The 15,037-nt window shown below is 37.7% G+C and overlaps 2 protein-coding genes across 3 annotated transcripts in view; one reads left to right on the forward strand and one right to left on the reverse strand.

The window, feature by feature from the left end:
- Positions 1-15,037, forward strand: part of CENPP (centromere protein P) — a gene marked incomplete at its 5' end in the record, with an annotated part of 260,881 nt that overhangs the window by 89,826 nt on the left and 156,018 nt on the right. The gene's annotated exons all lie outside the window — the stretch shown is intronic.
- OMD (osteomodulin) lies at positions 4,835-7,909 on the reverse strand (the record flags this gene model as incomplete). The annotated part of the gene is made up of 2 exons (XM_081103208.1): positions 4,835-6,450; positions 6,970-7,909. The coding sequence occupies 2 exons, from the start codon at positions 7,907-7,909 to the stop codon at positions 6,122-6,124; spliced, it is 1,269 nt and encodes a 422-aa protein (XP_080959334.1). The 3' UTR covers positions 4,835-6,121.

Here is a 15,037-nt window from a genome sequence, read left to right on the forward strand (position 1 = left end):
CTAGGAGTTGTTGGTTTGTTTTTGGAGGAGGCTTAGTTCTACTGACAAAGAACATGTAACTAACAAGTGGATTGCATTTCAAAAACTACAAGCTCGAAGAATCTTTTTTCTATTTTCTTCATCTTTCTAACTTTATTGGAAGTAGTATAATTTAGGAGTCAGATCACATAAGCCTTAGTTTTGTTCTGTTTTTAACCTTCCCTTGATCTTGGTTATAATTCTTTATCTTCTTTATCTGTTGGTCTAGATAGAATCTATTCTAGCCCCTAGGGTTTCTCAGCCTCAGCACTATTGAAATTGTGAGCCAGAGCAGTGGTCGCCAATGGGTGGTCCGCGAACCGCTGGTGGTTCATGAGGTCCAAATGGTTGGCGACCGCTGGGCCAGATAATCCTTTTGGGAGGGACTGTCATGTGTTTTACTGGACCTTTAGCAGGTTCCCTGCCTTCTGCTCACTAGATGCCAGTAACTCTTCTCCACTCACTTCTGCGGCAGGACAACAGAATGGTCTCAAGGCATTGCCAGGTGTCCCCTGGACGGCAAAATCGCCCCTGTTGAGAGTCACCCAGTGGCCAGGTATTTATAGACTCTTTAAATACAAAAATCTTGGAATATTTCAAGATTTTATGGGAAATCTATGGTTTGAATCTCCATCTCAAATCTCATACTTATGCCTGAAGCCCAGTCAATTGGTTAACCCAGAACTTCTCAAACTAAAGGGTGACATTTAAAAGGAGGGAAGTATGACTCAATATAAGGAAGAGTTCATGTCAAAATGTATCATATTTGTGAGTTTAATTTTTTTCTGTAGTACATAAATCTTTATATGGTGAATTTGCAACATATTTAGGTTTTAATGACAGACCATGTCCATGATTATGTCATATTTATTTGCTAGCCATAGTTATATTTATTTAGACAATTGGAACATACAAAAAACTTTGGATTTTTAGCTGCTATGATTTAATTTTGTTTCCAGCTGCAAGTATGCTCTATTTCTAAGGTTTAGACAAAACAGATTGGGAATCAGGAAATGAGTTTGGTTTAGGGGCCATATGAATTCTCTGCAATAGTGAAAGAATGCAGAAGAGACAGGTTTATTTCTTCCGTTTTGTTCCCATGGAGGTGGTTAGTGTGTTACATGATATGCACTCTCCATTTTAGTTTAGTGGCTCCACTTAAGAAATAAAGGCAAAATGTATAGTGTTTCAGTTAATATTTAAACACAAGCTAAACATTCTCAACTAGTATTATTGTGAGCAAATTTATGAAATACTCTTTATTTTTATTTCTTTTCTATAAGGATGTTGGGCTTTTATATTTATTAAGCTTGGGTTCATGGTATGATTGGATTAGTTAATAGTCATACAGTTCAGCCTAGTAGCTAATGTAACTAATACTTTAAGGTGTAATAAGGAAATAGATGAATTTTTATCTTTTTCTTTCCTGTTATAAATATCAGATTGACTGGGTTTATCTGTAGCTCTGGTAGGTATCTGCAGTTTTGTTGTGCAAGTTGAAGAAGTCCTTTATTCTTCACTTTCTCCTAAAGAAAGCATTGGGTGTTATTTCCCTTTTTGTTTAGTTTTGTTTTTAATGAGAAATAGTTGGGGCGGGCTCCTTAGAGTATATTCTTAGAATAACAAAAGAAGGTTGTGAACTTGTTTTCTCCTGGGCCCTGCGGCTGGAGGCCCTCTGTGCTGTGTCCCAGTGCAGCCTTGGGAGGGAGCTGAGCAGAGTGCAACTCTTCCTCCCAGTGCACTGCAAGGGCTTGACCTTGCTGCCTCCCTGGCAGGCTGTCCGTGTGCTCTGCAAGGTTGAACGAGTAGATGGCTATTAGAATAGGTTTGTTGCCTGTATGTGATGTAAGCACCTCCCTATCTCCTAAGGAAACTTGAGTCAAGTCTTTCTTGTTCACTGATCTTTTGTATGAGTAGAATCTTGGAAGGAACCTGAAGAGTACTGATCCATTCTAGGGGCTCAGAGAGAGCACCTACATGTGCAAAAGGCAGCTGACTTTTGGGGAGCAGCTAGATGTAGCAGGTGCTGGACGGACATGCTGAAATCCTGGTTCTGGCTTGCTGGCTGCCTGTGACTGACATGGGCTTGTTACATTTTTTGTTATGTACACTATTTCTCTTTATCCTTATAGCAGTTATATAAGAACCACCTTCCTTATGGAAATGAGGAAAGGGAAGCTTCTAGAATAAGTAACTTTCTGAAGTTAGCTAGCTCAGAACTATGAAGTCAGGCTTCTACCCAGGTGCATCTGATTTCAAAAACCTTGTTATAAATTGCTAGATTGTGCAGTTTTATTCTTCGCTAAGGTTGTTCTTTGAGGATGAAAATGTATTTTCTTTTATCAGTTTATGAGATAAAAATAGAAGCTCCAAAATTCTGAAAATTGTAGGGCTTTGTTTTTGTTTCGTAAGAGTGAAGAGGTAAAATAAGGAATTCCCCTATCTCTATATTAATCTCGCCCTGAGAGTGTGTTTTCTCCACTCTGACCAGTCAGTTCCTACTCACTTGAAGCCTTCTGCTTCTCTACCACGTCCTGGTCATCCTCAGGCAGCAACATCACTTTTCATAGTTTCTGCCACTTTAGCATTTGATTTCTTTCCTCCTTGTGTTAGAATTAGTTGTTTGATCTTCTTCATTAAAATTTTTTAATAACAGCTTTATTTAAATAATTCACATCTCATACATTTCACCCTTTTAAAATATATAATTGAGTAGTGTTTTAGTATTTTCAAACTTGTACAACCATCGTCACAATAAATTTAGAATATTTTATCACCCCATAAAGAAACCTTCTACCCATTATCTGCCTCTTCCCACTTTCCCTCTATTCCTCTTCCTCCTAGCCCAGGCAGCCAATTATCTCTCTCTGTCTCTATAGATTTGCCTATTCTGGACATTTCCTATTAAAGAATGATAGATTATGTGGCCTTTTCTGACTAATTTTTTTACTAGCATAATCTCTTCATGGTTTATCTATGTTGCAGTGTACTACTTTATTTCTTATTTTGGCTGAATATTTCATTGTGTGGATATACTACATTTTGTTTATCAATTAGTTACTGAAAAGGGGACCTGGCCCTTGGTGGGTCTGCCTAGGGCCAGCCGGTAGTGTGTGGGTTCTTGAATTTGTGCAGGAAATAATTCACAACAGGAGCCCAGGTAACCATGAGGGAACGTTTATTAAAGCTGGGACAGTAAAACAAGAAAGGGCTTAGCATAGAAGCAGCAACAGTAGAGCCAGACTGGGCTGCCTCAGGTCTCTGGGAAGGCAGAGAAAAGGGGGCCTTGGGAAGGGGTTCAGGGGTGAGCCTGGGACGAGCTGCCAATGGTTGCAAGCCTTGTTGGGGGTCCTTTAGGGTTTAGGAGGTGCCTGCCTGTGGGGGAAGGTGGGGGAGGGAATTTCGGGGGCTGCTCCTAGAGGAGACAAATGCACGGGGTCCTTTGTCTCACAGGGGGGTCTTAGGGGAGGTGTCGGGGGAGGGTTCCAGCAGAATATTCGACAGCCTTCCAGGTGGGCTCCTCCAGGGCCGTGGTCCCCCGGATGGGTCAGTGCCAGGGCCGGGGTTGCCAGTCATCGCAGCTGGTCCTGGTGTCGCCCACCTGGTTTTGCTGCTTTTCTGGGCCTGGAGCTGAAGTACAACTGAAGCCTAGATGTTATCTGTGGGGAGGGGACCCGTGTATCTGTGTAAATTGCTTCAGTGTGTTTAGCTGTTCCACCTGTCTTGGCTCACTGGCTTTACCAGTTGATGGACATTGGTGTGTGCTTTCTGTCTCTTAATGGTTAATACTGCTATGAACATTTCTGTGCATGGTTTTGTATGAACCTGTGCTCATTTTTCTTAGAGATGCACCTAGGAAATAGAGTTTTACATGTCTGGTCTTCGCATATTGTCCTAATTGCTATGTCATAGTGATGGATTTTTTAAGGATCTGCCAGACTGCTTTCTAAAGCAGCTTTACCATTTGATATCCCTATCAGTGCTGCATGAGGGTTCCCTTTTTCTACCTCCTTGCTAATACTTGGTATTTCGTCTTTTTATTATAACTATCCTGTGAGTGTGAAAGGGTATCTCATTGTGGTTCCCATTTATAGTTCTGTGATGGCTCTTCAGTAATTTTTAAATTATTCTAGGTAAGAAACACTCTATTAATAATTTCTTGTGTCTTAAAACACCCACAGTATTTTCCACATATTAATTCATAATAAATTTCTACATTTATAATCCTATTTTTAAAAAGTGGGCTTTCCCCACATCACTAGCATTTTGCTCTGGCTTTTACCCTCACACCTGTACCTTATATGTCTCAGTCCCACGTAGGTACTCCATTTCTTGACCTCTCATTGCTAAGCCCTACACACCAAATAACTTGATGAATGTTAATTAAAGGAAAGAATGGAATGTTGTCTGTTCAGTTTGGATTGTGGAGCTAGTTCCTGGGGTCAGGTGGATACTATTTCTGCTAAATGCTAATAACTTAAAGTTATAAAGAGCATTAGAGGCTTCATTTAAACTGTCACTTCGAGAAAAAAAAAGACAACTTGAAAACTGCTTCTAAAATAGAGTGTTACATGTCTGGTCTTTGCATATTGTCCTAATTGTTGTTTATTCTTTGGATTTTCTGTATAGGTCGCCCCACATTTGTGTGTTTATTTCTTATTTGAGGAATTCTATGCAATGTTAGCCTAATAAATCAAGAAAAGTTCATCAAAGCAGGTAGATCATCTCTATTATAAGGTATAGTTAAAATATTTCAAAATGATAGGTAATACGTAATTTTTAAGGTTTTAACGAGACCGTCAAAACCCATCTGTTCAAATTTTAAAGGAACTTTATTCAACTTTAACATTATGTAAATAAACATTGGCTAATACACATATAAATTCCTAATTAATTGTGCTAGAAAAGTAGAAGTGTTTAATAATGTTGATATACTTTCTTGTGCTAATATTAACCTTGTGAACAAAGTAGTTATTTATTAGCAAATCTTTATGTAATTAAAACAAATCTTTCTTGAGTGCATCCTCCTATATAAAAGCCTAATATGCTAAGTGTCTGGTTGTCAAGTCGTCTGTTCAACCAATTAAAGCGTAATATGCTAATGGTTTGCTAAAGCAGCTCAACCACTTGCTATGATGTGCACTGACCACCAGGGGACAGATGCTCTGACCTGTAGGTTAGTTTGCTGCTGGGGTCTTGAGTGAGATGGGCTGGACATGCCCTAGAGCCCTCCCGCGGTCCCTCCCCAGCTGGCCAGCCTCCCTTGTTCCTCCTGGCCCTGATTGTGCACGGTGTGGTCCCTTGGCCTGGCCTGCGGCCTCTCGCAATCCAGGCTGAGGGGACCAGCCTCCCCATTCCCCCCCCCCCCCAGTGCACGAATTTTGTGCACTGGGCCTTTAGTTTACTATAAAACATTTATTCCAGTTAAAATGAACACAGTAAAGACTGTTTTGGAATTTTGTAAAATTTGCTAAATACAGATTGTAATGAGATAATTTGGTGTTTTTTAGTTATCCAAACACAGAGTTTAAAATTTTGTTGCTTTGAAGCTCTAAGGGAAAAATAGGATTCATTTATTTTATGAATCTCTTTGCCTGGGTCCTTAGTAGGGTGGCATCTTTTGACAATCAGAAGTATCATCTTAAGCACTAAGTGGTAGGGCCAAGGGGTGGATTCGGTGAATGGTAATACGATCCAGATAGACTTTTCTGGAGATCAGGTAAAAAAAATAAATGTATTCCTTAAGTGAATGGCTGCCTATTACAGGAATGTAACCTGTTTGCATTTAAATAATCCTCCTAGTAATTTAAAGCTTTTGATGCTACTTCTTTCATCATTCTTAGAAAAATTACTGTTAATAGAAAGGACATACTCACTTTTTCTCAACATAAAATTTTTATGTTTAAAGTTTAGTTTTTGATTTCTACTTGTTATTCTAATTTACATTTCTTAAGGCTTGTATCATTTTGAGTAAATTCTAATCCGATGTAATTATGCAGATGGTATACCAATACCTTAAATTTAAGTATTTGATTTTATACTAACACATAATTCTTCATCTATTATCATGAGCTATAAGTTTTGTGAAGCCATAAATGTACACCTATATAGTTTCTTGCCATTCTTGACTTCCATAATAGTGAGGGTCAACATTTTCTTCTGTTCCTTCTTGTTCTGAGTCTTCTTGGTGATCATCATGTTCTTCACTATCAGGGTCATCTTGAAATCTCCCTAAAACTTGGGTCTTCAGTTGTATTGTTTGACCATTAGTGCTTCTTTGTTCACCATAATAAATACTATGTATATGAGGGAAGCAGAGGGAAATGTATGAGCTTATTGGCTCTTTTAACTTGTTTTGGTCCACACGAATGTATGTTAAATGGTGGTAATATAGTGGGTCAACAGATGGACACATCACTGTAACATTGATATCTGAAAATACAAATTAAAAATTAGTCTTGCTATATTACATTCATCATCCTATATTGGATTTTGTTAAAATGTTATATAGATCTAGTTTTATTAATTAGAATACTTATAAGTGGAATTAGGTTTAATTATTTTTACAGTTACTCAAATAATAAAATGAACATAAAACTATAAATGAATTCTATATTATCAAAATAAATGACTTCATTGGAAACTTACTAATTTAAGTAATAAATAAATTATTAAAGTAATAAATTCTTAGTAGAAACAGTCTCAAAAAGAAAAAAATGAAAATCTTCTATATTCCCACTACTCAGAATACACATATTTCTTCATATACTCTACAGTACTATTTCTCAATGTTTAAGGTGATAAAATTTAATAGGAAAGACTATAAACTTTATAGCACACCTTTCTCTGGGACCAGTTTCTCCCATTTTCCTAGCCAACTTTAAAGCAATCATTTTCAACAATGTATAAAGCATAGATTATGTCTTTAAAAAATAATGAAAATTTACATACTTTCAATTTCATTATTTTCTAGGTATAGGTGTTCTAAATTTCTTGGAATATAGAATGCTTGCTTCAGTTTGTTGTGTCCAACATTGAGCTCTATAAGGTTGGAAAGATTAAAAATATTATATGGGATGTCTTGTAGTTTGTTGTGGGACATTCTTAGAGCATGAAGTTTCGGAAGTTCATTGAAGTAACCTTCTGGTATAGAAGAAATTGAATTATTTTCTAAAGATAGATACATAAGAGAAGAAGGCAAACCAGGAGGCATTGATTCTAATCTATTATGACATAGGTTGAGCTGCATCAATTTTTCCATTTTGGCTAGGTGATTTTCTTGTAACATAGAATCATCAAGATGATTATAACAGAGATCAAGCATGGTCAAGTTTACTAGTCCATTCACGGCATTTGTCTGCAGTCTGGAGATCACATTGTAACCAAGAAGAAGTCTTTCCAAAGATTTAGGAAGAGGAAATGGAAATTCTTCTAAGTTGTTATGCTGTAGTTGAAGTTGTAGTAGATTTGACAATTTAGCAAACACTCCATGATCAATCTTTTGAGATTTAATTTTGTTGTGGCTGAGATTGATTTCTTTAAGATGAGTTGCATTGATAAATGAGTCTGCAGTCACAGCCTCAATTTCATTGAACTGTAGATAGACTTGCTGAATGTGTGCTGGAATATTTGGGATACGCTGGAGTTTGCGATGATCACAGTACATGGATAATGGAAAGTTAGGTGGACAGAAGCATTCACTGGCACAGCCTAAAGCATGCGGATGAAAAGGCACTTGATAGTCCACATTTTGATGAAAATGGAATTCTGGTTGGTAAACATCATCTGTCTCTTGGTCGTAATCTTCATCCCATTGATAACTTTCATATTGACAATGTACTTTGCCTCCAAGAAAGAAGAAAAGGATACATACTGGACTTAAAAAGCCCATAGTTTCTTTTTGTCCTATTGCAAGGAGAAAAGGAAATATATTGTGGGAAAAGATAGTGAAATTTAGAAAAATTTTTGTGTAAGTTGAGAGATGCACATATATATCTATTGAAATACTAGAGGCCTGGTACATGAAATTCGTGCACGGGGCAGGGGGGTTCCTCACCGGCCTGCACCCCTCTCCAATCCGGAACCCTCAGGGGGATGTCCAACTGCCGGTTTAGGCCCGATCCTATCCCACATCGGGCCTAAACCGACAGTCGGACATCCCTCTCGCAATCCGGGACCGCTGGCTCCTAACCGCTCACCTGCCTGCCTGCCTGATCGCCCTGAACTGTCCCTGCCGCATGATGTCCCTAACTGCTCTCCTGCCAGCCTGATCACCCCTAATCACTCTGCCTGCCGGCTTGATCGCCCCCTAACTGCTCTCCCCTGCGGGCCGGATTGCCCCTAACCGCCTCTGCCTTGGCCCCCGCCACCGTGGCTTTGTCCGGAAGGATGTCCAGAAGATGTCCGGTCTAATTAGCATATTACCCTTTTATTAGTATAGATATAAAAAAATGTCCAGAATGAATAGACAGTGCTCAAGCCAAAATTAAAATAGCCCAGGTGTCCCTCAGTAGGTGAGTGGATAAAAAAGCTGTACATTTACACAATGGAAAACTACGAGGCTGTACAAAGGAAGGAATTCTTACCTTTTGCAGTAGCATAAATGGACCTAGAAGGTATAATGCTAAGTGAAATAAGCCTGTCAGAGAAAGGCAAAGACCATATGATCTCACTTATATGGGAATCTAATGAATAAAATAAACTGATGGACAGAATAGGTCCAGAGGCATGGAAGCATGGAACAGACTGACAGAAGGGAGGGGATTGGGGCTGGGGGAAGAAAAATGTTTAAATAGCAGTAAGGATGCCGAAACCGGTTTGGCTCAGTGGATAGAGCGTCGGCCTGCGGACTGGAAGGTCCCAGGTTCGATTCCGGTCAAGGGCATGTACCTGGGTTGCGGGCACATCCCCGGTGGGGGATGTGCAGGAGGCAGCTGATCGATGATTCTCTCTCATCAATGTTTCTGACTCTCTATCTCTCTCCCTTCCTCTCTGTAAAAAATCAATAAAATATATTTTAAAAAAAATAGCAGTAAGGATGTTTTGTTTTTTTGTTGTTGTTGTTTTGTTTTGTCTTTTTTAAAGTCACATATTGCATCGAACCAGACTAAATAACCACCTTTTAAGAGAATCTTAGTTTGTCTTGCTAGTTTACTAGACTACAGATTTGCAGTGACAACATGATGTTTCTCAACTCCAAAGTCAGTGTTTCCTTCACTATAAATGCTGGGTATTCTTATGGCTATTTGGTCTCTTGATGAAACCTTATGTTTTAATTAGAGAGCTTTTAGCTGAGGTATTCTTTCTTAATATTAACCAAAATTTCCCACTGCAACTTGTTTGCTGATACTCTTTTCTGCCCTTTGGGAGAACATGGAACACTTTCTTTTATGTGAGAATTTTAGATATTAAAAATAGCTATCATGTTTCCTCTGTGTTTTGTTTTTTTTTACCCACGCCTAAGTATGACTTCAGGTTTTCCCCATGAAACAGTTTTCAAAATCCAGTTATTTAATCTCTGAGGCACATGGAACCCTAAGCAGGAATCAAACCGGCACCTCCTGGTTTATAGGTTGACAGTCACTGAGCCACACAGGCCAGGCAAGTCCTATCACTTCTGATGATTAATTCACTTAACATATCTGCCTTTTACCTCACCAATAAAGTAAGAATAATTGTTTAGCTGCTTATCTCATCTGGTAGTTGTTAGGGTCATATGAGATGTGCTCTGCCCACTTACTGTGATTCAAAAGTAATAAGTATGTTAAAAAACAAAAAAGAATCATCCCTTTTATTTTGAATCCATTTTTCTCTGTCCTTGTCATCCAGGGTTTTATGAGAGAATTAATGTCCTAACATGTTATTATATGAATTAAATTATGTTATCTCCTATTCATATAGAATGGTACTAGCCATTTTTAATCATTGGTATAATTGAAAAAATAGTTACTTAAATAATTTTCTCTGGTAGAACCTCATTTTAGAAAGGCTGCTGTAGACCCTGATATGTTTTCTTATTAGAAACTAAGACTTGGTAGAATTACATATTGTGTGTATTTGGGAATTGGAGTAGTTAATCAAGTAGAGTCAGAGACCCTTGATCTCTTTGCTTTCAGTTATATTTTCTCCAGTCTTCCCCCACCATTTCATTCCTTTCCATGCATCCATACCATGGGCCTTGCTGTTACCAGGCTGCAACCCCTTCATACTCTGATCACTATCTCCTGTCTTTTTAACTTATTCTACATAGTAACTCTAACTGCAATAATTCTTCAGTTTCAGTGGGACCTAAAATATATTGAGCCTACTATTTTTTTCATTGCCCCTTATCCATACCTCCCAGTACACTCAATTCTTTCTTACCAACCTAGACTACATAGTGCATCACTGTCATCACTGCTTTGCACATGCCATAAGCTTCTGGCCCCTTACAGCTTCATACTCTTCTGGTTATTTCAGTTCTCCATTTACTTTCGGCCTGACTCAGGCAGCTAAATATGACAAGAAAAAACCAGGACCATGCCAACTGGTAGAACTTTAAATTCATGACCATTCAAATACTGCCCAGCAACATCTGCTTGGGCTATTCTCTTCTCTCTCCTGGACAAGCCTCCAAAACCTCAATTGATTTTTGATGGTGACCTTGCTGCTTCTTTTTATCAAGAAAATAGGATCAACCATATGTTTAATATATTTTCATTATATATTAATCTTATCCCTATCTAAAGAAAATGTCAAAATAGTAATGGTTTGGTATTTTAAACTGTGATTTTGAAATTCACAAAGTTTCTTATTGTAAATCTCATTAGACTTGATCCATTGTTCCTTCTTATCTGTGGGGTTCATGGAGGATGTGGCAATTTGAATAAGACTTTGAAAGAATGTTAGGTTGCTCATAGAGGATTATAGGGAAGATTTCCAGATATAAGAGATGAGCAAAAATATATAAGTAGCAAAGGCTGGGGTGTTGGGAAACTGGTGGTTAACTGTTGAAGGAGCAAAATAAAACTGTTACAGTCAATCTGGACCAAAATCTGTAAATTCCTTAGGGCCTGAGTTCTGACTTGAGGAATTTACACTCTGGGACTGCACATAATTTAATGTGTACTTTAGCCGTGATCCTCACACAGCAGTGTTCATGCATGCAGGAGTGTGGTCTTTCTCCAGAGGGCAGATCAGTGCTGGCTGCCCTGGGGGGTGGGGGATGGGGGGAGGGCCTCCCTCACCTGCTGTCCTTAGTACTTATGCTTAATGGGGAGTGTGAACATGGTTAGGAAGCATCTTATAACTATTAGTAGTTATTTGGTTTGGTTACCTAAAGTTAATGAATGTCTTGAATTCCTAGGGATTAGGCACTGTACTTGGTAGGGAACATAGAAATGAAGTTGTGAAGGCATGGTCCCTTCTATAAAGAGTAATAGTTTAGTGCAGGGGTCCTCAAACTACGGCCCGCGGGCCACATGCAAATACAAATATTGTATTTGTTCCCGTTTTGTTTTTTTACTTCAAAATAAGCTATGTGCAGTGTGCATAGGAATTTGTTCGTAGTTTTTTTTTAAGCTATAGTCCGGCCCTCCAACGGTCTGAGGGCCAGTGAACTGGCCCTCTGTTTAAAAAGTTTGAGGACCCCTGGTTTAGTGGATGGGAGAGACTCAACACAACACACCATATTCTCAGGCAGAGGAAAATGTGGCTCACAATAGAGACACAAGTGCTGTGGCAGTTGGTGACTTAGCCCTGCTTGGTTAGGGACAGAGAAGTCTTTAATATAGATATTCATTTGGCCCAGGCATTGGACATTAACAGGAATGGATATAGAACAACTTAAACATTTTATTCACTAGCTGATAAGTTATATATTAAACTTACTGTATTTTATTATACTTATTATAATATAGTATATTAACTTTTTAAAGTACTTCTCATACTTCATGTCAGTCTCACTATACCATGGAGTTGGGGTTCTATAAGATTGCTGTGTCCCAGAAAGATGAAAATAGAAGTAGAAGCAAAGATGAGCAGCTGCGTGGGCTCATGGCATGTAGGAGTCTCAGAAGCTTACTGTTACATAGCTGAACTTTGAAAAGAGTGTTGCTCATCAGAACTCTGAATTTTGGGTTAAGGGGGTGGAGGGATAGAACAGAAGAGAAAAAAAAAAGTCATGGACAAGGAAAGCAATGTGATTGCCGGGAGAGGGAGAGGAAGAAGAGGGTATGGGGAGATAAATGGTGATGGATGGCGACTTGCCTTGGGTGGTGAACACACAGTACAGTGTACAGATGATGTGTTGTAGAATCGTGCACCTGAAACCTGTATAATTTTGTTAACCACTGTTACCCAATAAATTCAATGAAATGAAAAAAAAGCTAGCAGTCATCAATTAGTAACCTTACATTTGAGGATTATAGTCAAAATTCTATTGTCCAATAATTATGATAAGTTATTGGGAAAAAAGAAGATCTAGAGAAGACTTTTGATCCTGTACCTAATTGCATACCTTTTACCTGGAATGAAGACTTTAAGATGATGGGGTCTCTCTGGAAATGAAGGGATTCTCAGTGCATTTACTTTTGGTGTCCTTGGCTACCTAAGAAGACCTAAGGCAGGGGTGGGCAACCCCTGGCACGCGTGCCAAACATGGCACGCCAGTAACTTTTGCTGGCACGCGAAACCCTCTCTTACACTCTTCCATTTACAATTGTGAATCTTTGTTCTCAGTGATGAATTTTGTTAAGTCTCGTAAAGTTTTCTGTCGGTCTATCCGTGTACATGTATACATTAAAAAATAAATGTATTTTTCATCATCATATACTGTGTTTTTGTCGCTCGAATGAATTTTATTATTTCTTCAAGGTTCTTCACATACGTACACCTTAAGAGATATCAAGTAGGTGTAACATGTTCTCAAAAAATTAGGGTTGGCATGTAGAAGAATTTGAGTCAGAGATTTTGCTGGTTTTGGCACAAAAAGGTTGCCCACCCCTGACCTAAGGTTTCTCTTCTAAATTTGAGCTTGTCATCATTGTCCTTACTTCTTCAGAACCGGGGCCCCAGATCTTAGCCTTGTGACTATCAGTAACTTCCTGGTGTGAAATCCATCCTATCTCCATCTATATGCCCATTATTTTCTATTCCTCTTACTTCTATTCCTTTTCAACTTCACCCATGATAACTGCCCATTACAATGATCTCTTATTTCAATGAATCTCTTCTCAGTCATTTACTAAGCATATTTTTATTACTTTTGACCTTTTATGTTCTATAATTTATGCCTTGTTTCCTATAGGATAATTCATAGCAAAACATTATAACTCACTGTCAAGCATCTCATTTCCTGACCTCTAATTTTTCACAGAATCTAGTACAGTTCACACTGTATAAATGCTCAACATTTTGTTGAATGTATGATTGGATTAATAAATCAATAGATTTCATCTCATTAACGATGCTCATTAACTAATATTGATTGAGAACATTAATGTTCTTAATGTTGATTATTTCTAGGCATTTATTTCATCACAGATATTTATTTAAATGAACATGGTCACAGAGAACGTGGCTGTTCTCTTGTCTATTGAATATGTCTCCATCATAATATACTGTATTCTTCACTTTCCTCTTACATTATGTGGTAGAAAAATCACAAATGTGAAAAGGAAAGTAAAATACAAGTTACCAGTTTTAAAAACTATCTATTAGTGTGAATTTTCCATATTGTGGCAATAAAAGTTTCAATGTTATAACATTTCTCTAACTTGGAAAAAGGCACTCCTGCTTTCATCAGGAACATTCTACTTAAGACGAGATAGAACTTTATTCTTGAAAGTTTAAAGTTGTTGGAAAGCCTCATAGCATTTTATTACTTTAAAATAGACTTAATTGCTTTCTTGGTATGCCATAGAAACTAGAATATAAGAAACTTAGTATATGATTCAGAATTTTTTTAAAGCAGATTTAAATTTAACTCTGTAGAATTAGTATGCCATCACTGTTACACTCAAAGACCTAAGGAAATAAGGCTCTTTTGCTATTAAAATATAAAAGTTTCAAAATTATTTTTAGCCATAATACGTTTAAATCTTAAATAACCAATACTCAAGAAACTAGATCCTTCAGTACCTGATAGAGCACTCATATCTTTGAGAAAGGCAAATGAAAACAAAAACATTCTTATACCAGGGATTTGTCGGTGGAGAGTGAAACTTGTACAAACACCCATCTCCCTGCCACCAGCCTCTCACACTGCTCAGGTCTATGGCTCCAGGCACTTGTTAGGTGTTTGTCATTTACAGTTGAGAGACAGAAAATTATTCCATTAATCTAAAAACCTTTCATTCAAAACAAAAATATATATAAACAAAAATTATATAGAGGGTAGGTCTTAAGTTAGAAAATTCACTATAATACTTCTTTCCCTGAATAATTTGGCTAATCAGAGTTTTAATGTAGCCTTTACCAGATATTGCTTCCAAAAGTTGTGCTTTTATGATGGTTGCAATCTATTTTAACATCGAACAAATCAAATATACTTTCTATTTTAAACAGTAGGAATACTTTCTTAAAAATGGAAAATTATTTTATCATCATACCTGTTGAGTTTGCTTTAGTTTTCAGGGGTTGATGAATTTGCAAATCCTGTAAATGAATCAGAAATTCCTAAATTCTTTAACTCAGTCTCTTAAAAATCCACAGTAACTGTATGCTCAAATAGGACTGTCTTTTGAATCACTGTTGCAATTTAAGCAAATATAATCTGCCTGGAAAACACTTGGGTTGAATTAAAATTATGTACTTCTTTTCATTATCCAAAACTTTGTGGATTCAAATTAAGATGTTTGTGTTCTTGGTCAGATTTATGTGGCTTACTTCTTTCTTTTCCTCTTAAGTTTGGTTTGAGGTGTGGCAAGAATTTCCTCTAATATGAAGGGCAAACATAGCTAAATGAAACAGCATGTACTGATTACTGTTTTTATTTTCATGTTCATGCCAAAGAATTCTTCAAATTAAGGCCCACTGTAAC

Source organism: Myotis nattereri (genome assembly GCF_964212035.1).
Source record: "Myotis nattereri genome assembly, chromosome: 12".
NCBI classification, from domain to species: domain Eukaryota; kingdom Metazoa; phylum Chordata; class Mammalia; order Chiroptera; family Vespertilionidae; genus Myotis; species Myotis nattereri.